This window comes from Maniola jurtina, chromosome 23 (assembly GCF_905333055.1).
Source record: "Maniola jurtina chromosome 23, ilManJurt1.1, whole genome shotgun sequence".
Lineage (NCBI taxonomy): Eukaryota > Metazoa > Arthropoda > Insecta > Lepidoptera > Nymphalidae > Maniola > Maniola jurtina.
Genome location: NC_060051.1, coordinates 765,708 through 793,212, shown reverse-complemented (window position 1 = coordinate 793,212; position 27,505 = coordinate 765,708). Strand labels below are relative to the sequence as shown.

The 27,505-nt window shown below is 35.1% G+C and overlaps 1 protein-coding gene and 1 long non-coding RNA gene across 2 annotated transcripts in view; one reads left to right on the top strand and one right to left on the bottom strand.

Annotated features, from left to right (window-relative positions):
* The window catches only part of LOC123877290 (extracellular matrix-binding protein ebh-like), a 49,300-nt gene that overhangs the window by 14,165 nt on the left and 7,630 nt on the right, over nucleotides 1-27,505 (bottom strand). Inside the window, exons 6-66 of the mRNA XM_045923913.1 lie at nucleotides 27,224-27,415; nucleotides 26,657-26,738; nucleotides 26,141-26,309; nucleotides 25,613-25,785; nucleotides 24,917-25,072; nucleotides 24,759-24,844; nucleotides 24,063-24,148; nucleotides 23,625-23,724; nucleotides 23,129-23,206; nucleotides 22,880-22,998; nucleotides 22,375-22,491; nucleotides 21,767-21,889; nucleotides 21,249-21,363; nucleotides 21,085-21,162; nucleotides 20,858-20,979; nucleotides 20,357-20,470; nucleotides 19,813-19,974; nucleotides 19,244-19,457; nucleotides 18,965-19,116; nucleotides 17,782-17,884; nucleotides 12,478-12,555; nucleotides 12,156-12,277; nucleotides 11,640-11,732; nucleotides 11,342-11,500; nucleotides 10,914-11,127; nucleotides 10,599-10,750; nucleotides 10,366-10,474; nucleotides 10,208-10,285; nucleotides 9,998-10,119; nucleotides 9,779-9,871; nucleotides 9,547-9,705; nucleotides 8,972-9,185; nucleotides 8,723-8,883; nucleotides 8,537-8,645; nucleotides 8,384-8,461; nucleotides 8,186-8,307; nucleotides 8,004-8,096; nucleotides 7,767-7,925; nucleotides 7,469-7,682; nucleotides 7,234-7,385; nucleotides 7,017-7,125; nucleotides 6,863-6,940; nucleotides 6,662-6,786; nucleotides 6,461-6,553; nucleotides 6,110-6,268; nucleotides 5,583-5,790; nucleotides 5,250-5,356; nucleotides 4,941-5,049; nucleotides 4,505-4,582; nucleotides 4,188-4,309; nucleotides 3,935-4,027; nucleotides 3,584-3,742; nucleotides 3,040-3,250; nucleotides 2,696-2,926; nucleotides 2,482-2,562; nucleotides 2,224-2,345; nucleotides 1,933-2,025; nucleotides 1,414-1,572; nucleotides 786-999; nucleotides 388-440; nucleotides 135-290 (exon numbers count right to left, since the gene is read on the bottom strand). Coding sequence (XP_045779869.1) covers nucleotides 135-290; nucleotides 388-440; nucleotides 786-999; nucleotides 1,414-1,572; nucleotides 1,933-2,025; nucleotides 2,224-2,345; nucleotides 2,482-2,562; nucleotides 2,696-2,926; nucleotides 3,040-3,250; nucleotides 3,584-3,742; nucleotides 3,935-4,027; nucleotides 4,188-4,309; nucleotides 4,505-4,582; nucleotides 4,941-5,049; nucleotides 5,250-5,356; nucleotides 5,583-5,790; nucleotides 6,110-6,268; nucleotides 6,461-6,553; nucleotides 6,662-6,786; nucleotides 6,863-6,940; nucleotides 7,017-7,125; nucleotides 7,234-7,385; nucleotides 7,469-7,682; nucleotides 7,767-7,925; nucleotides 8,004-8,096; nucleotides 8,186-8,307; nucleotides 8,384-8,461; nucleotides 8,537-8,645; nucleotides 8,723-8,883; nucleotides 8,972-9,185; nucleotides 9,547-9,705; nucleotides 9,779-9,871; nucleotides 9,998-10,119; nucleotides 10,208-10,285; nucleotides 10,366-10,474; nucleotides 10,599-10,750; nucleotides 10,914-11,127; nucleotides 11,342-11,500; nucleotides 11,640-11,732; nucleotides 12,156-12,277; nucleotides 12,478-12,555; nucleotides 17,782-17,884; nucleotides 18,965-19,116; nucleotides 19,244-19,457; nucleotides 19,813-19,974; nucleotides 20,357-20,470; nucleotides 20,858-20,979; nucleotides 21,085-21,162; nucleotides 21,249-21,363; nucleotides 21,767-21,889; nucleotides 22,375-22,491; nucleotides 22,880-22,998; nucleotides 23,129-23,206; nucleotides 23,625-23,724; nucleotides 24,063-24,148; nucleotides 24,759-24,844; nucleotides 24,917-25,072; nucleotides 25,613-25,785; nucleotides 26,141-26,309; nucleotides 26,657-26,738; nucleotides 27,224-27,415 — 7,982 coding nt within the window. The remainder of the gene's footprint in view (nucleotides 1-134; nucleotides 291-387; nucleotides 441-785; nucleotides 1,000-1,413; nucleotides 1,573-1,932; nucleotides 2,026-2,223; nucleotides 2,346-2,481; nucleotides 2,563-2,695; nucleotides 2,927-3,039; nucleotides 3,251-3,583; nucleotides 3,743-3,934; nucleotides 4,028-4,187; nucleotides 4,310-4,504; nucleotides 4,583-4,940; nucleotides 5,050-5,249; nucleotides 5,357-5,582; nucleotides 5,791-6,109; nucleotides 6,269-6,460; nucleotides 6,554-6,661; nucleotides 6,787-6,862; nucleotides 6,941-7,016; nucleotides 7,126-7,233; nucleotides 7,386-7,468; nucleotides 7,683-7,766; nucleotides 7,926-8,003; nucleotides 8,097-8,185; nucleotides 8,308-8,383; nucleotides 8,462-8,536; nucleotides 8,646-8,722; nucleotides 8,884-8,971; nucleotides 9,186-9,546; nucleotides 9,706-9,778; nucleotides 9,872-9,997; nucleotides 10,120-10,207; nucleotides 10,286-10,365; nucleotides 10,475-10,598; nucleotides 10,751-10,913; nucleotides 11,128-11,341; nucleotides 11,501-11,639; nucleotides 11,733-12,155; nucleotides 12,278-12,477; nucleotides 12,556-17,781; nucleotides 17,885-18,964; nucleotides 19,117-19,243; nucleotides 19,458-19,812; nucleotides 19,975-20,356; nucleotides 20,471-20,857; nucleotides 20,980-21,084; nucleotides 21,163-21,248; nucleotides 21,364-21,766; nucleotides 21,890-22,374; nucleotides 22,492-22,879; nucleotides 22,999-23,128; nucleotides 23,207-23,624; nucleotides 23,725-24,062; nucleotides 24,149-24,758; nucleotides 24,845-24,916; nucleotides 25,073-25,612; nucleotides 25,786-26,140; nucleotides 26,310-26,656; nucleotides 26,739-27,223; nucleotides 27,416-27,505) is intronic.
* Nucleotides 14,399-17,641, top strand: LOC123877298. The gene is made up of 2 exons (XR_006798557.1): nucleotides 14,399-15,019; nucleotides 17,024-17,641. It is a non-coding gene; the product is annotated as an uncharacterized LOC123877298 (long non-coding RNA).

The window sequence follows — 27,505 nt, the reverse complement described above, 5'->3', positions numbered from 1 at the left end:
CTGGTTATTATTGCATTTTTTGAAAATCTTTAATTGTGTTCAATTCCAAGTAGAACAGGTTTGAAAATTTTAGTTTAGATTTTTTGGAAACCTTCTTAGTCTATAATTTTAGTTACAATGTGCGCTTAACAAACCGTTACTGAATCCAAAATTTTTGAAGCCAAACTTCTGAGAGGATTATCTTCAATTGTTAATCGTTCCGTAACTTTATTGTATTCCGGCGTATTCCCTTCCTTAACATTCTTTTGTATATCTTCCAGTAGGTTATCAATATTGTCTCTGTCTGGTTGCTGCAAGTCAAATATAATAATAATATAAGATATTTAATCTCTAAAGCACTTTAAATTTTCTGAGTAGCACATTCGAAATTGAATGCCCAAAACTTACCTTTGGTTTAGCATGAGAGCTTCCTTGGTGTTGAACTACCATTGGGGCATCTTCTGAAAATGAAATTAATAACGAATTCATCTTTTATGTTTTGCGTTTAGGTCAAAGATAAACTCCAGATAGACAAATCTCATATACCTACTTAACTGTATTTTAAAAAGTGAAGACAAAATCGTACGCTTGTGTGTGAAACGCTTACGCGTAGCGACACAGACTACTCAGATATACGCGGAAAGTTTACCTAACTTTTGACATCTACGTGCTTCAAAAAATAGTAGCACGTTACCAGGGCTGGTTTAGAGTGCAATCAATCAAACTAAAGCATTTGAATACAATTAAAAGATTGTCGCGTTTGAGTTTTCAAAGCTTCACATACCTGTTTACTGTAATTATTTTACCTGTATCATCTTGACAAGCTGTTTTAATTTTATCAAGTTCAGTGAGCAACAAACGTAGGTCTCTACGTAGCTGTTCTCCAATTTCCTTTTGTTCTGCTTGCTGAGTCAGCGGCACCCAGATCTCCTTGAGATCTTGAGTTTGCTCCGTTAATGTATCAACCGTTGACATCAAAGCTGATTGACAATTCTTTTCATTGATTGACGATGCAGTAATCTAGAGATCGATTAAATTCAATATTAATTATTTAGTTTTTAACATTGGGATACTAAGACAGGATAGCATAAAAGATATTTTTCTGAGAAATTATATATTTTTATATAAATTTGTAGAATATGAATTTTTTGATAAGAATTCCCTTATAAGATAGATTTTGTCGAAGTTCATTTAGGTATGTGCTAATTTATTTTTCAATGTTTTCATTTGAATTTTTTACTGAATAATTAAATTTTGATTCTGTTCCTTCCATTAGGTAGCATTTTCTATCTGTTCACTTAGCAATGAGATTTTTCTCATCTACTTTTGTTTTCTATTCGTTAAAAATAGTTCGAGGAAAGTAAGCTGCGTGGGATAAGCATGATTTTTTTGATCTGTGGTGTCTACGTCTATAATTACTATGAATACTCGTACCTGAGCGTTATTTAAGAGAACTTGTGCAGCATTAGCCACCTTGGCTCCAGAAGTATCAAGTTCAATTCTCTTTTCCCTCTCAATATATTGAGCTAAACGAGACACTCGGGAGAGCATCAGCGATGTCCTTTCACAAGCTGACCGTGACATATCTAATATCTATGGAGAATAATTTTCACTATTAACTGCGATATTAGAACTTACCTCTCAAGCTAGAAGATAAAATGTTGTAAAATAAGAGCGTGTTCGGAAACTATCCGATTTTGTTCCTTCGTGGTTCCCTCCAATATTTTATCAACTTAAGAGGCATTTAAATTGAGGTTAAAGTCTGATGAATAAAGTGTCTCACCAGTAAGAGCGCGATATTTTTGTGTATGTTTTTATACTTTCTGTTGCTTGGAGTACCTACTTAGTTATTTCAAATCTAGAATGTACAGAATCCCCTTTGAATCTACCAGTTTTTATGGAACTTACCAAATCAAAAAAGGTAAGGAGTGGGATGATTTCATAACCACCTACCTTCTTTTCTTTGTTAGGATAAGTGCGAGGACTGATGATGTAGCGTAGCTTTCTTGAAGTTTGAGCGTACTGACTGGCGGCATTATTCAGTTCCTTTAAAAATAGAATAAGATCAATTTTACTGTTTCTACCATGTACCTAAGTACTTTGCCGTAAATATAACAACTTTCTTCATCATGAAGAAAAAGTTAGTTTTCTCTTCTCTCTTATTACATTTTTTTGATGTGTTAGTGATTTTTTCATACTTTAGATATTGTTTTTTAGGTAGGTCGGTATAAGAAAACAACAAACCTCCATATTACATTTTTCAACACTATCGCAAACCGCTTGACTTGCCATACATAAAGCTTTTGTCTCTTCAAATAATACTTGACGGGAATCATCATCCACGTTTCGCTGGAGAGCTATAGTTCCTTAAAAAAAATTTGAAACCTTGTACAAATACACTAGAATTTTCTTACACACGTCTAAGACATTTTCATTTTACTATTATTTCGACTATTTTGAAATCGACTATTTTAGTTCAATTAAAACGTGGTACTTTCTTACCTTTAACAATTTCTGGAGTTAATTCCGACATAACATCAATAGACTGCTCAACTCTTTGAATATTATCAGGATTTTTGATATCTGCAATTAAAATTAATTTATTATTATTTATAGGTATTGGATTTTGCTTGGATTCACGTCGGTTACAGAGCAGCAAAAGTAATATGAACGATAAAGTGTGTATAGCGTGTGGTTAAAATTAGGTATATCTTACCTAACATGGCTTGTAAAAGTCGCGCCATAGCTTCATTCAATGCTCCTATTTTGTGTGATATTTGTTCTCTCTGTTCTGTGATAGGTTTTATAGTTGTTCCAGGTTTATCCAAACATTCGTTGGCTGGCAGTTCAACCATTTTGTCCTCTAAGAACATTTTTTCTGCTTCTTTAATTTTATCTTTAGCATGTTGTACGTTTATGTGAATAGGCTTAGCGGCTTGTGAATCCTCTAAAAAGTAAATAAGATTTTTGTTTATTAAAACTAAAGAAGTCAATTTAAAAGACTTTTCTCACAATTTGACAAAATTATGTAACCAAAAAATAAATATTGATGATTTATACCAGTTTCTTGACAAGCTTTTCTTAACTTATCCAGTGTCGAATGAACATGCTTGAGATTTTCTTCGAGCTGGTCACCAGTTTGGCGTAGCTGGGGTGCCTGAACTATTGGCTTCCAAATACCCTTCAGTTCTTCAGAAAGTTTAGACAGGTCATCTACAGAAGATATGAGAGTTTCTTGGCAATATGCATCACTTATAGTTGGAGCTAGAATCTGAAGTAGAAATATATCGATAATGTTGTATCAAATCCTCTTACCAAAAAATTAACAAATATGGCCAGTTCACAAGCATTGTTCAACATGTAAGCGACAGTAACTTTTTTGCTAATCTACAAGAAAATGAGTATCAGAATGGTAAATTATGCGTAACGTGAGAGGCATACTATGTATCCTTGTTGGTTAGTGAAATGTTCAAAGCAATATCGCATTTTATGTTATAGAATTCGTTATTGTCAGCTAGGTTCCTACTGAGCAAGGCTTATATTCTTATTGCCAATCAGCTTATTTGGTTAGATAGGTAATCGGTGAAAATTTAACTTTACCTACCTCAGTGGTTTTTTGCAGTATTTTCGAGGCTTTAACCACTTGAACTCGAGTGTTGTTTAGTTTTTTGCCGGCGTCTCCACCAATTTTATCTGCTAACTGATGTACATCAGATAGCATCAAAGAAGTCTGTTCAGCGGCAGATCTGGAAAGATCCAGAATCTGAAAATAAAATGTATCTTAGGATATTTTTTTTGTGACATGTCTTTTATTGAAGGTTTATTGCATGGACGTATTAATTATATCTCTATGGTTTATTGTCTTCTATAAAATTAAATTATTTGTTGATAGATACGCCATACACACCTATATCATATGCAAATAACAAAAAAAAATCAAATTAAATGTAACTACCTGATTTTCCTTTTTTGTGTCAGGCGGTGGACCAAAGACGTAGCTTAGTCGACCTACAGATTTTGCACATTTGAAAGCTGCTTCTTGTAGCTCCTGAAAATTGAAACCTTATATTTCAGTATTTTTTTTTGTTTAATTTTATATTACTATGTTACCTTAAAAATGTTCCAACTATTATACGAGTAGTTAAGGTTGTCTTATTTAAATTATCGCTATACTTTTTTGCACTGAATATTCTTTTTCATATACATACCGGTGGGTTGTTATCTTCAACGTGTCTACAGATGTCTTGTGTTCTTACTACAACATCATTGAGGTTTTCCTCCACAATATTCCAAGAATTTTGGTCAATATCACCTTTAATTGATTTCACATCTGTAAAAGAGTTATGTATTTATTAAACTCATTTACTTTTAATCTTTTATCAGTTACTATTTTCGCTAATCCGTTTATAGTCACAACTAAAGTTAATATGAAGTTAATTTTTCGAGGGAATATCCCTCGTAAAAATGCTACCATGCTATGAATTTTAATTTACTACCCATTTATCATAAGTTATTTTACATTTACCTTTTATTATATCAGGTGTGAGGTGAGTTATTGTATCAATCGATCGTGTAGCTACATTATAGTCTGGCTTATCATCATCTGTGGATCAGATCAATAGAATCTAATCAATAGAATGTAATCTATACTATCTAATCTTATACTAATATAATATGTCGGTATAATTACTAATAGCTAATTAAATAATGATTTTGATATAACTAAATATTTTATACAAATAAATAGAAATGAAGCTTTTATGTGATTTCAAAATAGCTTTCATTAAGCTCAATTTTATAGTACAAAATATGCCCGAATGATCTTAGCTACATAACTAGAATTTTATTGTAAAAGTAAAATAGCTATTTCTTGCAAACAACGTGAGCAACTGTTAACAATGTAAAAATTTACTACTGTAATGTTTTGTGATAGAAAAATTAAAGAATTAGAAATTATGTACCTGCCGTAGCCAGCACCAATGACGCTATAGTGGAGTTCAAACGAGCCAGTCTTTGTGATAGAGATCGTTTCATAGCTGCGACTTCCGACTTGTCGATTGCTTTTACTGGCTGCAACAAAAAGAATATTTAAAAATGTTCTAGTAAAATTACATTATTTCATGTGATAGATATTATTCCACTTTTCGATTGTATTAAAAATTGTATCCTTTATAAAACATAACATAAATAGCCCTAAATAAGAAGACAGCAATAAAATTATATCAAATTCAAAGGGTTAAAAAATTTCCGATGTTACAAAGGATTATTACCATTTTATCTTTCAGTTCTTTTTCTGCCGATATCATTGCTTTTTTCGCTTTTAATGCAGTGGCTATAAACATTAATCTTTGTGTTTCTGGATGCGCTGTGTCGGTTCCTGTAAGGTTAATTACTCGTATTAATTAGACTTTCTTATCATCTAGGTTTAGGTAGGTAATAATAATTTATTTTTCATTTCATAAATTTAGTAATTCATTTGATGTAGAAGTTCAATAATAAAGCGGTTCTTACTAGAGGATGGCTTTGAAATTGAAGATGAGATACATTAAAATCTTTAAGAAAGTCAGATTGAAATTTTGCTCTTTACTTAAAGCTAAAATTACCGTTATCATCATTGCAGGCATCTTTCAATTTATCCAGCGCAATTTTAATCAAATTCAAATCATGGTTGAGCTGATCACCAGTTTGATGATGTTCTTTTATTAAGGGTTTCCATGTACTTTCCATTTTCCGTAGTTGGTCACAAAGACGTTCAATTGCTGCCAATAGAGCGGTTCTACAACGTGTATCAGCAATGCTTGGTGCAGTAACCTGGACAAAGTTATTCTCGACTTTAATTTTTTATAAGACGGTTTCATTCAAATCTATGTGCTGATTTAGATTCAAATTATTGTAAGGAAACTTCACGGCAACCATTGCACGGACCATGAAATAGTCCATGGTCCTCGAACAGCAGCACGCTACATATTACTCTGGTTTATTTCCGGCTGATTCTTCTCTCAAGAAAGCACATTCTGAATCAGCACTAAATTCACTAGATTATTCAAAGGACTTTACATAAAGAACAAAAACTTCTAATTTCTATTTTAGCCTAAATGAAAAAAAAAATTATATTCAAAGAAATGATTACCTCAGCAGTTTTAAGTAATTGTTGTGCAACATCCACAACTTTAACGCCAACATCATCTAGTTTATGACCATACTCATCATCAACTGATTCAGCAAGTTGGTAAATATGTGACAGCATCCTAGAAGTTTGCTCCACAGCGGATCTTGACAAAAGTGAAATCTTAAAAAAAGATTTTGATGAAAAAAAACGCTCAAAATCAAAACTTTTATGGATATCTATTTTACATAATATAAGATATAGTTTAAATTTGAACAAGTATCGGCACTTAATTAAAACTAATCGTTCTTTTTAAAATATATTTGTCAAGCATTTTATTTCCTGCCGTAACACCTAGCTAATATTTTTACTTACTTGCTCTTCTTTCTTAGGATTTACACGAGGGTTGAAAATGTAGATTAACTTGCCAGAAGATTTTGCAAATTTGGATGCTGCATCATTCATTTCCTAAATATCATAATTTATCATTATTATTTTCGTGTACTTTATTTTATACTTATACTTGTTATTTTATTTCAAAAACTTAAAAGTGTAAAATGATTTAATTTTATTCACCTTAAAATCATCCCTCTTTTGACAATTAGAACAAATTTCGCGTGTTGCATCTAGCATAGCTTTGAGATGGTCTAATGTTTCTTTTAGTGTCTTCTCGTCCATACAACCATGTAAATATTCTGTGTCTAAAAATTAAATTATGAAATTTTAGATATTCTTTATGCAACAAAAATTTTTAAAAAGTTGTATATTCAGTATTACCTTTAATTATGCCAGGAGTTAATTTACTTATTTCATTGATAGCTATTTCTGCACTGTCATAGTCAGGATTATCATGATCTAGAAAACAATGTCTTAGTGGTTAATCAAGTCGGTCAAGCCTACCTAATAAATTTTAAAATTTTGTAGATGTTACCAGAACTAGCTTGCAATAAAGTCGCAATTGCTGCATTCAACTCAGCTAGTTTTTTGGAGAGATCCCGTTTAACTTCTGGATGTGTACTATTACTATTGCCCTTTACTTTCTGAAAAAATAAATAATGAGTATAATTATTTGAATTAGTGAAAATTAATTCAAAGTGTCAGCATGCAAATAAATTAACTATACACTTATCTCAATAAATCATTATTACCTTTGACATAGGCTTTTTTATTATTTCTTCCAATTGTTTGTCAGCGTCAATTAGTGCATTTTTAGCAACTGATTTTGTAGCAATAAACTTAAGTCTTTTTCTTTCTTGCATTTCATCTTTTCTTATTTCACTAGCGGTAGGATCATCGTTACCTTTAAATAAGACCATATGATATCATCAATTTGTGCAAAATTACAAAAATATGAGTAATACCATACTTAAATATTGTAACTACCAGCTTCCTCCAGACAAGCCTGTTTTAAATGATTAAGCACCATGTTGACTGATTTTAAATCATGATTGAGCTGATTTCCAATTTCACGATGTTTAGGTTCGTCTACTAATGGCATCCATGTATTTTCCAAATCCTTAAGATGGCTAGAGAGACGTTCAATAGCTGAAAGCAAAGTTCCTCTACAACGTGCATCAGAAATGCTTGGAGCTGTAATCTGAAAAAAATGTGATTTAGTTATAAAAATAATTTTAGTGGTTTCTTAAATACTCATACTGTCTGTAGTGGAATGAAGTATTACCTCGGCAGTTTTTAGTAGTTGTTGTGCAATATCTACAACTTTAACTCCAGCGTCATCCAACTTGTTGCCTTCCTCACCTCCAACTGATTCCGCGAGTTGGTATACGCGAGACAACATCTGAGAAGTTTGCTCAACGGTGGATCTTGATAAATCTGAAATCTACCCAATGCTCGTTCTGACAATGTGTTATTTTGCTACAAATTAATCAAGTATCACAGTGTTAAATATGAAACTTACCTGTTCTTCTTTCTTAGGATTTTTTCGAGGATTGAAAATATAAATTAACTTGCCAGATGATTCTGCGAATTTTGAAACTGCATCGTTCATTTCCTAAATATTAAAATGTCTTTTAATACTTATCAATACTAACAAAACTAAAGTTTAACAAAATTGTCTTTTTATGTTCTAATAATATTTACCTTAACATCACCTTCTTGAGAATTAGAACAGATTCCTTGTATTGCATCTAGAATACTCCTGAGACTATCTGCTATTTCTTTCCATGACTTGTCGTCCAAATTCCCGGGTAAATGTTCCGTATCTAAGATTGAATATAAAGAATTTAGTAAAATAGAACAACATCTTTCCTTATTAAAGTACCACAGAGATATTTTTACCTTTAATTATGTTTGGAGTTAATTTGTAAATATTATTGATTGCTTTTTCTGCAGTCTCATAGTCGGGATTGTTATTATCTAAAAAATAAGGAAGTAATTCAGTTTTCAGTCTATCAAAATTCTTATAATATTAAATATTGTATGGGAATTTACCAGAACTAGCTTGCACTAAAATCGCAATTGCTGCATTCAATTCCGCAAGTTTTTCAGATATACGACGTCGAACTTCTGGATTTGTTGTGCTAATATTATCCTTGGATTTCTGAAATGATTGAGATTCTCATAAATTATTAAAACTTTTAGATATTTCGGTTCAAGTTATTAGCGATTAATACCTACATCATAGACTTTCGATACAGGTTTTCTCATTATTTCATCCAATTGTTTTTCAGCTTCAGTTATAGAATTCTTAACAGCTGATTTTGTAGCAAGAAACTTAAGTCTCTTTCTTTCTTGCACTTCATTTGTACCAATTTCAGCAGCGGCAGGAACATTATTCCCTTAAAAAATAACAACAAACGCAATATTATAAGATTTGAAAATCATAGAATATTTAATTATGCTAAAGTATCACAGTTTGAAATTTGCTAGCACCTTCTAGACAGGCATCTCTTAAATTTTTTAGCACCGTTTTAACTGAATTTAAATCACTGTTGAGTTGATTTCCCATGGCACGATGTAAAGGTTCCTCTACTAAAGGCATCCATGTATTTTCCAAATCCCTTAGACGATTAGAGAGACGTTCGATAGCTGACAGTAAAGTTTCTTTACAACGTGCATCAGAAATGCTTGGAGCTGTAATCTGTAAACAAAACAAAATCTTTTAGGAAGAATAATTTCACTGTGTGAGATTATTTCTTAAATAACTTCAATTTTAGCTGAATCAAGTAGGTAGCTGTTGCTCGCAACTTAACGATGCGGCTGGCAGCGTAAAGCTGATGTGCTCAAACTTAAAGTATTTCTATGGGACTAATTTATTTTCGCGAGATAACTAAGAAATGACCCTTGAGTGCGAAGTTTTCAATGATCAAGACGATCAAGATTCGTATCGCTGTTTATCAGTAAATAGGTATAAATTAACTAACAGATAGACACACTTTCATATTTATGACCATGGATAGACATGTTTTCGTAAGCTGAACTGTATTGAAATAAGTTGTTACCTCAGCAGTCTTAAGTAGTTGTTGTGCAACATCTACAACTTTAACTCCAACGTCATCCAACTTGTTGCCTTCCTCTTCACCGACTGACTTCGCAAGTTGGTACACATGGGACAACATCTGGGAAGTTTGTTCGACTGCCGATCTCGACAAATCTGAAATCTATACAAAGGTATTTTAAACAGAATTTACTTATGCTAAAGATATCTGGTAGTATAAACTATACTAAGCATACCTGCTCTTCTTTCTTAGGATTTTTGCAAGGATTGAAAATATAGATTAACTTGCCAGAAGATTTTGCGAATTTGGTAGCAGCGTCATTCATTTCCTAAACATATAAAATTGTTTATTATTATTAACATTTAGTTCGTTTGTTTGAACAGATTGTGATTGTCGTAGACTATATTCATTACGTATATTTACTGTGGTGAGTAAAAATAAAATCAAAATTTACCTGAACATTACCGTCTTGAGAAATTGAACACATTCCTTGTGTTGCATCTAGAATAGCTTTGAGATGCTCTGCTATTTCTTTCCATGACTTGTCGTCAACACTTCCATGTAAATGTTCTGTATCTATGACAATTTATTTAAAAGTAAATATTTTATTAATTCCATAGAACAGAAATCTGTTATTATAAAAGTACCACAAAAAATCTTTTACCTTTTATTATATCTGGAGTTAATTTACAAATATTATTGAATGCCATTTCTGCATTATCATAGTCAGGATTTTGTCTATCTAAAATATAAAATAATAGTTAAGTTTCAGCCCAATCACATCATCCAATAATTCTAATAAATAGTTCGAGATAGGTATACCAGAATTAGCTTGTAAGAACATAGCAATTGCTGCATTCAATTCCGCTAGTTTTTCAGACATGCGACGTTGAACTTCAAGGTCTATATTCTTAACATCATCCTTGGATTTCTGAAAGTGGTACAGTTGTCACTGTTTACTGTTTTTGTACTCGAAAATATTATAACAGGTATTAACCTGTCTCAAAAAGTTGCCAAAAAGGCCAATTTCCTTATTTACGAAAATTCGTCTTTACCTTTGGTGTAGGCTTTTTCATTATTTCATCTAAGTTTTTATTAGCATCAGTCAAGGTATTTTTAGCAGCTGCTTTTGTTGCAATAAACTTAAGTTTTTTTATTTCTCGTTGCTTATCCTCATTTGTTTCTCCATTTGTTATATCATCTTCGTCTATAAAATTAAATATTGGTATAATAACCCTTAAATTATTTAAAAATATAGTAAGTATTATCATCACCATTATATTAAAGTGCTCGCCATTTCCTACTTATCCTGGTTCGTAGAAATCTATGATTTTATTTATTCATTGCTTTAAATAAAAAAATCTTCTTACCAGTATTATCTTGACAGGCTCTTCGTAACTTTTTAAGTCCAATTTGAACTAAGTTTAGATCACGATTGAGATCATCTACTATCTGACAATAATCAGAAGATTGTACTAGAGGCTTCCATGTGCTTTCAAGCTTTCTCGTGAGATCAGATAGAGAGTCAATTGATGTCAATAGTGTTGCTTGACAACGGGCATCAGCTATACTTGGTGCTGTTATCTACAAGATTTTTTATTACTTTAATAAGAAAAAGCATTTAATAAATTCTTTGAAATCAATTATACAAAAATGACCTGCAATGTTTTTAGTAGTAGTACGTAGCTTCATGCAAAAATTCTAATTACTAGATGATAGCAGTTTTGTAGTTATATAGGTATCAATCATTCAGTATATATTGGTTAGTTTCATAATAGAAAACAGGATATATGCTTACCTCAGCAGTTTTGAGTAATAGTTGAGCAGCGTCCACTACCTTCACTCCAGCACTGTCTAAATCGCCACCATCTTTTCCTCCAATCGTTTCAGCGAGAAGATAAACATTGGAAAGCATTTGACTGGTGTCTTGGAGTGCTGCTCTTGACAAATCTATTATCTAGAAATTGTTTTACTTTAATATTTTAAAAACAAGTTTTGTGTTTTATTTACTTTATATTTTTACGAGTTTGTTCATTACGTTAATATCATACTGTGATAATGTTAAAGGGAAAATAGCACTTAACTAAATGCCTCACCTCTTTCTCCTTCTTAGGATTTTTACGAGGATTAAATATGTACACCAATTTCCCTGAAGAGTTGGCAAATCTGGATGCAGCATTATTCATTTCCTGGACATTAATTTATTTATTTACTATAGCGCCGCCCACAGAGTTACACATTTAAATTATACATGTTGTTCCTTATATTAATAAAATATATTGATTTATCTGAATTGGAATTTTATATTTCATCCGTGTCTCTAAGTCATCGGCCCTGTTTACATTAACATTTGAATAAAAATTGTTAGCCCATGAATTGAAATTTTACTGTGGAAGAATTTGGGAGCCCATCGCATTATTATTTCAAGAAAACCTTTACCAAAGGACAATGTTAGGAGTACAAACTCAGAAGTTCAACATGATTCTGATTAATGGTCCTGATTTATGATCACAAACCTTAGCAACAATGAATAGGATGCAGAGACAATAGTTTTATTAGGTACTTATTAGTTGCTTTGTTTTTGAGACCCAAGACCAAAAACAATTAATTACCTGAACGTTACTATCCTCAGCATTTACACAAATACCACGAGTGGCTTCAAGCATATCCTCAAGTGTCGATGTTATTTCATTCCATGAATTTTCATCCATCGTCCCTTGCATTGATTTAGTATCTAGAACATGGAAAAAATCCTTTGTATTTTGTTAACTTACGCACAATTCAACATATAATCTGTAAAATTCGTTGCTATTAGTATAAATGATCACGTTAGTGTTTGGTTCGAGTGGTCAAAATCTATGTCATCAGCATGAAGTGGCCCATTGGTTTCGGATATTGTCTTTCATGTCTCTATACTTATGTGTCCAAACCCACCTTTGATTATATCTGGAGCCAATTCTTGAATAGTGTTTGCTGCTGTTTCTGCGGTGTCATAATCAGGATTCTCTTTGTCTTGAAATAAAAAACAAACATTAAGAATATTTTATTGTCAAATAGCAATAGAGGCGCCAGTATGAAAACCTCGACGGAAGCTTCATTTTTGGTCTTCTGGGATCCTGCGGCCGAGGAACCTGAGGGTTTAGGGTTTTTTGAAGTACTTACTTTCAAAAAAGTATTATCTCGTCTACACAGTAACCAAAAGATGGCAGTTGCCTTGACCAAAAATTGGTTTGTCGATCCAAAGGAGTAATGCTGCCAGCATTATTGTTAGAAATATAATATTTATGTGGTATGCATACAACGTAACACACATATTATGTACTTACTCTGTGGCTTGTCCTCGCCTCTTTCTCTCTCTGCTCAACCTCCCAATGACGCGCACTGTGTGTGAGGCTTTTATTTGTAATATTAATTGTATTCAAGTTTGTGTAAAGATATTACTGACGATAATTATGTGTGGTTTATTATGTGCAATAAACAAACTCATAATGTGATTGTGATATTATTTCTGGCCGTTGTAACCACTGCTCGATCCTTGTGACCTCCCAAGAGGTCATGGGCCAAGATCTAAATCTACGAGATTTACTACAACGTGTTTGAGAAATATATCGATCGATCGCTTAAGAAGACTGCACGTGCGTGTACGAATGAACAAATACTCTGATCTATTGTGAAGAAACAAAAATGGCATTCCGTGGTGAAGTTCCCACTACAAACGAAGATGGCGGCTCACGTGTCACGCCGACGACGTCTTTGTTTCCTGCGATTGAGAAGCTGGAAGGCAGCCAGAACTATTTAGCCTGGAAGTTTGCGATTCGTATGGTTTTAATACTAGAAGGTTTGTGGGATTGTGTTACTGCAAACGCGGTCACTGACGCTGCGCGCGATCAACGTGCGCTGGCGCGCATTTCCTTCGTGATCATTTCTTTCGTGAGTGTTAAACCTAGCCTGTACCAGCATATCAGAAACGCATCTAGTGCCAAAGAGGCGTGGGACAACCTTTCGGACATTTTTGAAGACAAGGGACTTTTGCGTCGTGTCTTGTTGTTGCGTGAACTGCATCGTACACGCTACACAGACTTCAACGACATGAGTAAGTACATAAACAACACTTCTGACATTGTACAACAGTTGGCCGATATTGGGCGAAAAATAGATGACGAAGAAGTAGCGGAACTGTTACTGAGCGGTCTACCACAGGAATTTGACTCGCTCGTGTCTAATCTGTCTACGTTCTCACTAACATCAAAGATCTCGAGTGAAGTCGTGAGAACTCGTCTACTACAAGAGGAATTGCGGAAAAACGGCTCAAATTCACATAATATATCAGAAGCTGCTTATATTTCAAAACGAAAAGTAAAGTGTCACTACTGTCACAAGGAAAATCACATAAAATCTAACTGTTTTAAACTGAAGCGCGATAAAAAGAAAAACAGTGTGACAGAAAGTAGCAGTGATAATAAATGTATGGCAGCCGCATATCTCTCTAAACACAGACAGGAAGATTGGTTCTTGGACTCTGGGTGCACTGCACACATGTGTAATAAGAAAGAATTCTTTGTGTCACTCAAGTGGACTTCATCGTCAGTATCTGTTGCTAACAATGAGACTATGTTATGTGAAGGTGTTGGGACTGTGAATATTCAATCAAATGACAATGTACTTATTCTTAATAATGTTTTGTATGTTCCTCAGTTAACTACTAATTTGATATCCGTTAGTAAGTTAATAGAATTAGATCTAAGAGTGGTGTTCAATTCGGGAGGTTGTTTTATATTTGACATAGATGATAAACTTATCAGTACTGCTAGTAATTTAAATGGGATTTTTAAATTAAATGGGTGTGTTGGGAATAGGTATTTGCACAAAGAGGAGCACTCTTTGTTCCTTCATAATGAGCAGGAATCACCGAGTGCCGCAGTTGCAGCTCATCAGCAGCCAATGCAGTTATGGCATCAACGGTTAGGGCATCTCAGCTCTAGAGGTATGTTTGCTCTTAGAGATAGGTTAAAACATGGTTGTATGTTTCAGGCTGAGGAATCACTTTCAGATTGTGCTGCTTGTCTTAAGGGCAAGTTGGTCGCAAAACCATTTCCAAAGAGTGGTGCCAGTCGTGCAACCAGGGCTCTGGAGCTTGTACACTCTGACGTCTGTGGGCCCATGCCGGTGAGCAGCTGGGGTGGTGCAAATTATATTCTGACACTGACTGATGATTATTCAAGGAAGAGCTACGTGTACTTGATGAAGAACAAATCGGAGGTATGTAGCCGCTTCATAGAATTTAAAAATATGGTTGAAAAGCAGACTGGTTTATCAATCAAATGTCTTCGTAGTGACAATGGGACCGAGTATGTAAATTCAACTTTGTCTGGGTTTTTACGTGAACAGGGGATAGTGCATCAGCTTACCGTGCCTTATTGTCCTCAACAGAATGCTGTTTCAGAACGGTTGAACCGTACCCTTATGGATAAAGTACGTTGCATGTTGCAACATTCTGGTCTCGACCAGCGGTTCTGGGGAGAAGCAGTAATGATGGATGTTTATCTTAAAAATAGGTCTCCCACAGCTGCATTGGACGGACAGATTCCAGAAGAGGTTTGGACTGGTTCTAAATTGGACCTTGGTCACCTCAGGGTGTTCGGTTGCCTTGCTTATGTTAAGCGTAAGAAGTTAGACCCTAAATGTAAACCTTACATTTTTGTGGGTTATTCTGAAACTACTAAGGGGTATAGACTGGCAGATCCCTGTGACCCTAGAAAAGTGCTTTTGTCTCGTGATGTCACGTTTATGGAAGAGAGATTTTTTAATTTTGGACATGACAATTCTTGTGATAATAATGAAATAATATTTATGAATTCTAGTTTATTACATAATTTATCAAGTGATAATAATGTTAATAATGAATTGTCTAATGTCAATGATAATAATAAATTAATGGAAAATAGTAATTTTAATTCAGATGACAAAATATTATCTAATGGAAGTTTTAATGATAATTCTTGTGTTTCCACAGATACATGGGACACTGGTAGTGAACACAACTCCTCTGTTGAGTGCTCGGCGGATGATGACGTAGAAGATACTGTGACGTCACCACGCGCGACGTTGACTGGAGGGGAAGATGTGTCTGCAGGTTCGCGCCCTATACGTAGTACTCGATCGGTTCTACCTAAAAGGTATGATGACTATGATCTGTCTATGTTTGCAAGGGATGTTTTGGTTGACGAGCCACAGTCGTATCGAGAGGCGATTGATAGTCCTTACCGCGACGAGTGGGTGCAGGCCATGAAGCGTGAGTACAACTCTATGATGGAAAATGACGTATGGACGCTTGTGGAGCGCCCTAGTGACTGCAATGTCGTAAAATGTAAGTGGGTGTTTAAGGCGAAGTGTGATGCTTCAGGTAATTTTCAGCAATTTAAGGCTAGGTTAGTAGCAAGGGGCTTCACACAAAAAGAAGGGATAGATTATACTGATACCTTTTCCCCAGTTGTACGCCACTCCACTATGAGGTTATTGTTTAGTTTGGCGAATGAATATGACTTGAATATTGATCATATTGACGTAAATACGGCTTTTCTGAATGGCAACCTAAATGAAACTATTTTTATGGAGCAGCCTGAGGGATTTACTGATAGCAAAAATAAAAATAAAGTTTGTCTCTTGAAAAGGAGTATTTACGGGTTAAAACAAGCAAGTAGAATGTGGTATTGTAAGGTTAATGACTTGTTGACTAAAAATAACTTCATACAAAGTAAATGTGAACCATGTGTGTATTATTTCCAGAGAGAAAAGGAAATTATTATTATAGCATTGTATGTCGATGACTTTTACCTGATATATAATAAGGATAGCTCTCATATTAAGGTTTTGTTGAGTTTATTAGAGCATGAATTTAGTATTAAAAACCTAGGTCCTATTCAGAGCTATCTTGGAATTAGAGTCAGAAGAGATAGAGAAAAAGGTGTACTTAAGTTAGACCAGTCAGTTTATATAAAGAGAGTACTGAACCGGTTTGGTATGTCAGACTGTAAACCAGTTTCGACTCCTATGCAATCAGGATTTAAGTTATGTAAATCAGATGATATATTAAATGATGATGTATATAACTATAGGCAACTTTTAGGTTGTTTGATGTACCTGTCAGTATGTACGCGTCCTGATATTGCTTACACCTGTAGTCAATTAAGTCAGTATAATAACTGTTTTGGTAAATGCCATTGGTCAGCTGCCAAAAGAGTTTTACGGTATTTAGCAGGTACAATTGACTATGGTTTACTCTATGTAAAAAGTAATCGATTGGTATTGAGTGCCTATACCGATGCAGATTGGGCCAATGATTGTACTGATCGTAGGTCATATACAGGGTTTGCAATAAAGCTTGGTAAAAATGTAGTAAATTGGGAGTCTCGTAAACAAAAGTGTGTAGCACTCTCTAGTACAGAGGCAGAATATTTAGCGATAAGCGACGTTTGTAAAGACTTAAGTTTTGTAAGAAATTTCTTGGTAGAGCTCTTTACAAATTTAAAATTGAACTGTATAACTGTGTATAACGACAATCAAAGTGCGCACAGATTATTAGAGTGTAAAGAATATTGTCACAAGCGCACTAAACACATTGATATTCGTTATCACTATGTAAAGGACCTTGTAAATAGCAACTTTGTGACTGTAAAATATTTGTGTACAGAGAAAATGATTGCTGATGTGTTGACCAAACCTCTAGACAAGAAAAAGCATAACATGTTTATTTATGAGCTTTGTGTTCGACATATATCAGGATGAGAAATGTAATGTATACTTTTGTAGTCATAGAGTAATTTATAATTTTTTATTTTTTGCTGTTTACGTTATATGCATAAGGGGAAGTGTTAGAAATATAATATTTATGTGGTATGCATACAACGTAACACACATATTATGTACTTACTCTGTGGCTTGTCCTCGCCTCTTTCTCTCTCTGCTCAACCTCCCAATGACGCGCACTGTGTGTGAGGCTTTTATTTGTAATATTAATTGTATTCAAGTTTGTGTAAAGATATTACTGACGATAATTATGTGTGGTTTATTATGTGCAATAAACAAACTCATAATGTGATTGTGATATTATTTCTGGCCGTTGTAACCACTGCTCGATCCTTGTGACCTCCCAAGAATTATGAGTACTATGCCCCGTTGCGGTGGAATTGATACGGTTTCAGGTTGAATTCAATTTATTTAATAATAATTAATTGTTACCCAAAGTAGCCTGTAGTAAGGCCGCAACAGCAGCATTTAGTTGAGCCAGTTTCTGTGACAGAAGACGCTGAACCGCTGGATCTCTTTTTGTAGACTTTGTTTCCTGAAATTTTTGATGACTTTAATAATAGTTTTATTGAAGTCCAAGTTTTGCAGAGCCAAGTGGTAAAGACTTCTGCCTCCTTTTCGGGAGGTCGGGGTTCGATCCTGGGCACCGCTAACTTTTCGGAGCCGTGTGTGGTTTAAGCAATTAAGTACATATCACTTGCTTTCACGGTGAGAAAACCTGTATGCCTGAGAGTTATTCATAATTTGAAGTCTGCCAATCCGCACTCGGTCAGCGACTATTTTTTTTTATTTTTTTTTATTTTTTATTTTTATGGAGACAAACAGTATTAAAAATAAACAAAAGGTAGCACAAATACAAAGCACACACACCACAACAGTCTCCAACGAAAAGTTATCACAAAGTTAAAACACACAAAATAGCCGGGTATAAGAAGGTACATAGGAAAAAAAACAGAAAATAGATAAATTACATAAATAATAAAGCAAAAACAAAAACAAAAACGAAACAAAACTGACTAGTGAAGCTAGTCAGTTTTGGATATAATGTCCCTAATTGCAGATTTATATTTCTGAGGAGAGAGATGAAAAATATCGTAATTTGAAAATTGCTGATTGAACTGGTTGCAACTTCTTCTAATAAATGTGTTGGTAGCATGTCTTGTCTTGCCTGGTGCTATGTAGAACAATTTCGGATGCCTAGACTATGGCCTAGACTATGACTATGGCCTAGACTATGACTATGGCCTAACCCCTCTCGTTCTGAGGGGAGACCCATGCTCAGTAGTGAATTAGCGATGGGTTGTTGTTGTTGATGATGATGATGATGAATCATATTTAAAAAGTACACTGTCAGGGAGTTACAGTTCCTGTTACAGTTCTTGTAATTCACGAAGGCGAGTGTCTTATGCTTGTGTTTAAGTCGTATTGGTACACAGACCACCTCCCTTATAAGTAAGATACTCTAAATGTGTGCGTTTGCGAGTGCTTGCTCGCGACTGATTGGTGCGACATGCACACACACTTACGCAACGCCTATGTAACCACAAGTAAAGTTCATTTGCCTTCGTGAATTGCAAGAACTGTAAGAAAAAAGATTTAACTACATAATTATTACCAATGGCTTAGACATTTTCATGATCTCTTGTAACTCCCTTTCCGCATCCATTAGTGCATTTCTAGTTGATGCTGTACTGGCAATGAACCTAAGTCGATTGGCTTCTTGTATATTTGGTTCTGCGCAAATGTCCATTTCTTCTGCTTTTGTGCCTATAGAGCAAAAAACACAATGTGTAAAAATTGCGCAATATGATTCTCGATTGCAAAAAACTCATCTGTTTATGATTAACTGATTGCAGATTAATGAAAAAGAGAAAAAAAATTGAGTTTTTCCTACCATTGAAATTGGAGTACAACTCCTTCAACTTGTCCAAAGCTTTAGCCAGATTAAAGGATCCATCAGACAACTGGTGTCCAATCTTGTGTCGGTTGGGTTTCTCCACCAGAGGCTTACTGCAGAGCACGAGGTTCTGAGCTGATGATGAGAGGTTCTCGACTGCTGCTGTCAACGCACTTTGGCAGTGAGGCTCGTGGATGGAAGGTGCTGTCAGCTGTGTACAAGAAAATATTGGGTAAGGTTTGTTGTCCTTACCAACGCGTCCATAACCTACTTCCTTACAAGAGGAGCGTAATTTTCTTGTAGAAGTATACTCTCGACTTTCCATATAAGTAAACTGATTTAATTACCTATTATTACTACCGGAATACCGGCTGGTCCACACACGATTTGCGCGTGTGGATAGGGGGGGCAAGCGAGCGGGATAAGGACAAATGCTATACGTAAAGAAGAGGGGGGGGGGGGGGGGGGTTTGGAAATAAGGGTTAAGAAGGGAGCTCTTTACGGGGTACCTAGTAATATTTTAACTGGCTGTCCTTATGATATAAAAAAGAAGAAAGTCCACGAACCTTAGCACATGCTAGAAGACCTCGAACAGCGTCGTTACATTTAAGTTCTGCAGCCTCCAGTTCGTTGGTGCGCGGATCGTTTTGCTCCAATGACATCAGCTCGTTCGTAAACGAAAGCAGCAAGTTTGCTTTCTCTTCGATGTCTTTACATTGCAGTGTTATCTAGAAGTTTGAAAATTAATTAAAAAGTACATAAATACTCAGCAGAGTTATTATGGAAGAAGAAGAATATTTCAATAATGAATATATCGAACTCAAAGCATTTAGTCAAAAGGGTACCATTGTTCGCTTTTTGATTGTGAGTTGTTGAATTTGTAAGATATAAACACAAATCTTCAATATCTAAAGTGTGATGAATGATTGATGGAGCAGATATTAATGGATGCCTTAAGTTGGTAACATGTGAGTTTGTAACGAACACTAGGTTAAGAATCATAGACGCTATACATCTATTAGCAGACTATTTGATTATTATTTGTGTTATAGTATTATTCATTAATTGCTGGTCGTTTTAACAACAATGTACTGTAAAATCAGGTCTTACTTTGTTTTCTTCGTCAGGCATAGGATTTCCACCGGGCTTGCAGTAAGATCTGCTGAATGTGTATATAAGTTTTTTGGCCACGTTTGCGTATGCGTCACCTTCAAATTGCATCGCCTGCACAAACATAAAAATCTTGTGTAAATCTGATTCTTTGTTAACTTAAAGAGTTTCATATTACCCACAATATCATAATCAATAGATTCTTCATCCTTACTTTATCAATTGTTATTACATACCCTATACCTATAGCATCAGTAATATTTTGATACCCAAATTGTCAAATTGTGCTTACTGATTATCTTAAGTCCTTAGGCAGGACATATTCTGCAGTATTACTTGACGATTTGAAGTAGAGTATTCACATAGCCAAAGTTGTAACTTGTATTGTCATTGGAATAATATGCGTTAACTTCCAAAAAATTTCATAAGTAAATCACAACGCAAAATTTTAAATAATTGCGAAAGTGAAGTAGTTACTGTATACTGAGTAGTGTTTCTTACTTGTATATCATGGGAGCCAGTGAGTCTGCAGATCGTTCCGGTGCGATTCAGGAGATGTCCTATTTGTTCTCTGAGGGCTCTACCAGAATTACTGTCTCCAACGCCGGTTAAGGGTTTTGCGTCTGAAAGAAATAGGACAACACTGTAGCTAGAATAGCAAAAGGGATGAAAGTTTAATTCCTGCAATTTAAAAAGTTTTTGAAAGTAAAAGATATTAATATAGGTACCTTGTACAAATTCCGGCATCAGTTCATTGATGGTTTTCATCGAATTTACTGCCATTTCGTAATCTATGTTTCTGGGATCTGTCAACAACAAGCCATCACATTATTTTCTGAGCAACAATTATCAATGAAACTTAATAAAAGGAATACTTTTTATACGACGCTACCTGCATGAGCGTTGAGTAGTAGCGCTATAGCAGAATTTAATTTGCCCATACGGTCAACTGCTTTGCTTTCTAGTCTTCTTAGTTCCTCGTCACTCAGTATAGGGCCATTGTAACGCTGTAATAAAGAATTTCATCATACAAATCAAATACAATCTACTAATTGTAATAATCATTGATTGCTTTAGAGGTCAATTTTTGCTGCGTACCTCCATTTTTATCGAGCAATTCTTAGAAGCAGCCCTGAATTCGGAAGTTAGCGATGGTTCACTAACAACCCTCTGACCTTCAACAAGCTTTGAAGAGCACTTAAAGCCGTTGGCCCTGCACCTTACCTCTCTCCAGTCGTGTCAAATTGACGTCCCATTTGACTAAGAAAGTGAAGGAATAGAGAGCGCACCTCTGTTGGAACACACATTTGCGGACTTTAATATCCCTTAACTCCAATTGCCGCCACGCCATGGCCGGATTTTACTGAATATTGACTGCTCTATATTTTTCTAAAAATATGAGATACTCACTTGATCCAATTCCTCCTGCGCTTCCTCCACAGCTTGCGAAGCGTTATCAGCGGCATTGATGAAGGAGGCACGTCGAAGCGAGGCCTCCGTCTTCTCATCTTGGATGAAGCTGTTACGCGATCGCTTATGAAAGAGAAAAGATACTTATCAAATAGAATAGTACTACTATTAAGTAGTATAAAGCTGTATTGCAACTAAACACAGTACCTACATACTTCAACATAAAAAACAAGAACATAGAGTTACAGTATCTAAGGACCGATAAACTACTAAATAAAAAACCAATAACATCCCGTCAAGCGGAGGTATGGACCGATGTGTAGATGTACCAAAAAATGATGAGCCTCATAGCGTGATACCCGTGGGAGGGTTTAAAGAATTTGTTTGAAACTCCATTAAGACAAACCTAAGTGGCCAGACTTCACATACCTTTGAGATGATTGTAGAGAACTCTCAGGCATGCACGTTTTCGTGCGTGTGCCAAGTGTGTGTGAAAAGAGGCCAATGTCTTAATTACTAGTAAAGAAATACTAGTAGAAAATAGTAGTAGTAAATTTACTAGCAGAAAAATATTCAGCAAAAAATCTAGTAAGTCTATTTCGTATTACCATAAGTAGAGTACTGCGTCCTTTGGCCTTCGGGTCCAACGAGAAACACATCTGAGTGGAAATTTCTGCAACTTTCTTCGCAGCATCTTGAGCTGCCATCAGGTTATCTGGCTCTCTCTGAATAAACAACATTAATTAACCTTTAAGTATTCATAGTTACGAGTTAGCTGGGATGAAACCGGAAACCCTTTCTTAGGTATTATTATTAGCAATTTGTGCTGTGTGCTTGACACCGTTTCGAGCGGGCATGATTTGTAGAGTAGTTATTAGATAAGCTAGTTTTAAATTTTGCTGTAACACCAGATGATATCCGCGACTTCGTCCGCGTGGATATAGGTCTTTTATCCCGCGGGAACTCTTTGAGTGGTAAGTCAGAATTGAAGCTATCTCAGCCAAATTTGTCCAGTAGTTTTTGCGTAAAAAACTAACAAACATACACGCGTAAACATACATACAAGGTTTCGCCTATGAAAGATTTTTAATTAAAAAAAATTAAATTACTTACAAGATCACTTCTTCTAGTTGTATTAGCTAGTAAGTTCATATAGTTGCACAGTTCGTCTAGTTCTTCTAGAAGCTTCTGTGTAGAGTCGCCATGCTGGTTTCCAGCAACTTCTTTGACGCCTATTAAAACAGTTTTCGCAGTGTGTCATATAGAGGCTTCATTGTAAGTATTAAACTAAAATATGTGTCTAGGTAGATATAGAAGAGCTATTTCTTAATCAAAAGTCGTGTTCTATTTATTCTAATTTACCTTTTATTATACCCGGCATGCCATCCTCTAAGTCATCAATAATTTTCCTCACTTGCTGAAGATTATCCATGGTAGGATCTGAAATTAATAAAAACAGAAATTTGTACAAGCTCTCAGCCGTCAAGAATCTGTTGGTATTGAATTTACTATGTAATGGTTCAAAACTTCTCTCAATGACAGGGACGTGTAGAACTTGGTTTTTTTGAGAAACCATTATTTTCTTCATCATCATGTTAAGCATATCACTGGCCCACTACTGAGAATGGGCCTCCTTTTAGAATGAGAAAGGCTTAGGCTACAGTCCGCCACACTGGCCAAGTACTTGGTAGACTCTTTTTTTCTCGTTCATCTCATGGTGTGAGGCTGGGGTGTCGTTGATAGGTCTATCAAAAACATTGCGTGTAGGTATGTTAAAAACCATTTTTCGATTCAGGAATTTGTTTGCTAAATATTAAGATAAGTCTTAAAATTTTTAACGTATAGAAAAACTAATTACTCGATAGCAGGACCACGGTCTTCACACATTCAGAGTTAAGATGATTGAGCCTTTTTCCAAAGTCCTGAGGGATGTTGCTACGCATACTGATTTCTCCTTTCTGAAACAATCAAAACCGCTACGCTTATAATAATTCTACAGCATCATTTCTTAAAAGATGGCAACGCATTAACGGTTACCTTTGCTGTCACATCATTCGAGATGATGAGAATTTTCAAATGAGCCTAGGGACAAATCTATTATGATTTAATGATTAAAAAAAACAAACACGTGCGTTCGGTGAAGATATCAATAAATATTTTTCTTTCTTATTCTATGATAACAGCACTCATTTATTTCATTGTATTTGTAGGTAGAGGTAATCCGTACAATTTTTCCTTAGCTTTAATTTGACACTTTCGAGAATCCCTTCTAGAAGAAAAGTCACAGTTAGCTCACCACTGGTTGTTGGCTCTTGTCCCCTCGAATGCTTGTTATAATTTGCTGTACCGTCACAATTTGTGTTCCTTGTTGTGACATATGCCCTGAACAATACACGAATATGGTTAAATAAGTATATTAAGATTAGAGGTTTCCTTACAATAATAATCTTCTTCAGACCCAGTCACGTCAGACAATCTCGACGGGACTAACTACACAAGAGGATTTGTCTGGAGGTTTCGGCCGAGGCTAGTTACAACCCTAACGGCAAAGCCGTGCCGCTAAGCGATCTAGCGTTGCGGTACGATGCCCTGTCGAAACAAAGCGGTATGGGTTTAATAAAAACTGCCATACCCATTCCAGATTAGCCCGCTTGCATCTTAGACTGCATCATCACTTATCACCAGGTGAGATCGCAGTCTATGCGTGCAAGCATTTGTGCTCTGTCTATTTTCTTATTTTCAGATATTCTCATAATCCGATAGGGCGAAAATCTGACGTGATTGGAATAAGATCAAGCACTCTAAGCACAATTTCCCAAATCAGGGCTGCCACTGAAGTTTAAAGACAGTAACACCCAATAACATTTTTTTGGAGCCACGAACTTTTTGAGTCCTGGGACTTTATGATCCCCAGTCAGCTTAACAACTCAGTTGACTACCTTACCTAATTTAAAGTTTGGCAAATATTAACAAAATTCATGGCACTTTATACCTTGGTCTACAGTAATAATTTGACTTGGTCCTACTAGAGAGTGTTCCACCATCTTTGATGGTACCACCGTCTGCACCATAGTGCCCCTGAAATAAAAATATTAAAAATTATTTTCTAAAACCGTGTCAGTATTAGATCAATATCAGTATAGATCTCACTTGGATGACTCCACCATGTCTTCACACATGACCTCTCCCTCTACATGGGTGACGTTGAAAGGCGCTGCCAGCTTTTTCCTGATGATGTCAATGTAGCCCTCGAGGATGTCTTTGATGCGTAGAGCTTCGTTCGTCTTCACTACGTAGCTTTTGTCACTGAAATAAAATTTATAGACTTCAATAAAGCCTCTACAGATTAAAACGAAGTACATAAACAGAAATTATCTCAAATAAAGTTTTTATAATGTTATTATGCTTTGACTTTGTTAAAATATTTTTCTAACGCTCAATAGACGTCCTTACAGCAGAATTATTACGTTACTTTGTATAATATCTATAGGGGTTAAGCAAGGTAGATACTTGGGACCTAATCTGTTTTTAATATCGATTGATGATCAGATTGAAATTTTAAGGGAGATTTAGCTTTTGATATACGTAATTTACTTTAAAAATTATCCAAAAAAATATATTTGGTTGCATGTCAAGTGTAGTAAAAAGATGAGATGGTTAAAGAAGGGCTGATTAAATTTTTAATCAACAATAAAAGGCTCGATTATAATCGGTCAGCTGCTTTTATATAACTTACATTACAATATTTAAACAATTCCATGTCATCATCATGCATTGTTACATCAAGTCACATTATTTGAAACTGAACGTTTGAGAATAATAAATTGAGTACGTAAATTCACTAACCTGTAGTCACCAAAGTTCAATGTAAACGATTCATTCCCAGCGGTGTAGCTCTTGACTTGTGTGAGGAGCCAGGTCTGCAGAATTTCCTTCGTTCCCTCGTCCAGTCGCAGGATCGATTCCGAGTTGATCCCCAGCAGGCGATGGACCAGCTTCTTCTTCCCTTTTTGCTGCTCCTGGATTTAAATATAAGAAAGAAAGAAAGAAAATTAATTTATTCATCTTGTGCAATGAAACGAGTAGACAAAGAGTACCTACAACAAAACAAAATAACAAAACTTATAATGAACAAACAACAAATATAAACAAACTTAGGTTAGTAATGGGTTAGTACTTAGTAGTAGTTTTTAATAAGTACTTATTAAAAATTTTATATGCGTGTTTTATACCGAAAGGGCAAAATAAGTAGAACATATTTGGTTCAAACGTAGCAGATACATTTTTTAAAAGCACGCCAGTAAAAATTATAATTTCGAAGCCGGGGCGGGTCGCTAGTAATAATAATAAACACAAAAGATTCTCCACACTCACTTTTACCAAGAAGAACGTGACTCCGTAAGTAGGCAGCTCTCTCGCGGTCTTCGTGTATAAATGCTTAGCTTCCACAGTGCTCATGCCGATCAGCTTCTGATGTACCTTAATGACTTTCTTCTCCACACCCCACGAGCCTGCATACTGCTCTGGCAGAAACTCTTTCAAGCTGCAAAGTTATAAAAAAATTATAATAAACACCGGGCACCTTGAAGTTCCTGGAGGCCAACAATTTCTTTATCATTTACAGCAGCATTGCATTTATGTTTCATGTTTTTTGTATAGAGATAATAGGAGGTTTTGTATGCTGAAGAGGATATTATGGAGAAGGGAGCTGACTAGCTGATATATCAACGTACATCCTACATTGGGTCTAGAAATATAAAATTCTTCATGATAGTTTTCTCTATAATGTAAACCTCTACTAAAAATGCATTATTAAGAAATTCTACTTCAGCTAGTTTTCAATATATCATTACTATTTACTATTACATAATAATTGTATTTTCTACTTACTTCTCTATAAATCCTGGTTTGTGCTTTTTCTCTTGAAAGTCCCCATATTGAATATGGCATTGTATGCCGGCGAATTCAACGGCTGAAATTATTCAAAACATGATTCAGGATATGTTATCGATTCCTCTACCTTGCTTCGTTGCCTGAGGCAAAATAAATCCACGAATATTTTGGCTTTTATATTGCGCTCATTCCCAATAGTCCAACTGATTAGTTCCAAAATCAAAATTACGCGAAGGAGGTATTTAGACCATTGTAACAGTGCATTTTATCGGATTATTTTGCAGTTTGAGTAACGGTGACCTAAGACAAAATTTGGATATGTGATCGATTTTTGATCCGAAAGTCTTTATTCTTTACACTACTTTACAGGTCCTCCGTAGCTTGGACTCAGGGAACATGTTATGCCGTTGGTCCTTATGACCAACATTTTTTAGTAAATTCGTTAGCGGGATGTCCTGGGAACCCCCTAACTTATACTGCTATTATGTGATTAATAAAAAGGGATCACAACCCTCAGCAATGACAAATAGGACAGGGATAGATAAAGGGAAAATTAAATTATACCTTTATCTTCGGTGACGACCTGTCTGCCATCCAATATGGCGTCTCTTGTCTGTACATACAAGAGATTTAACTGTACAGGGTCTCTGGAGTCGATGTTGCGGTCAGAATAGAAGAGGCGTCTCTTGAACAGTAGCGTATCTTTTGGTTCTACCCTCAACTCCCGCAAGGTTCTTCGCTGATCTAGCCATTCCACTGAAAATATTATAATCATATTCTATGTCAGTACAATAACTTAAACAAAAAATATACGATTGTAAAGGTAAAAAACAAAATAAAATTTAA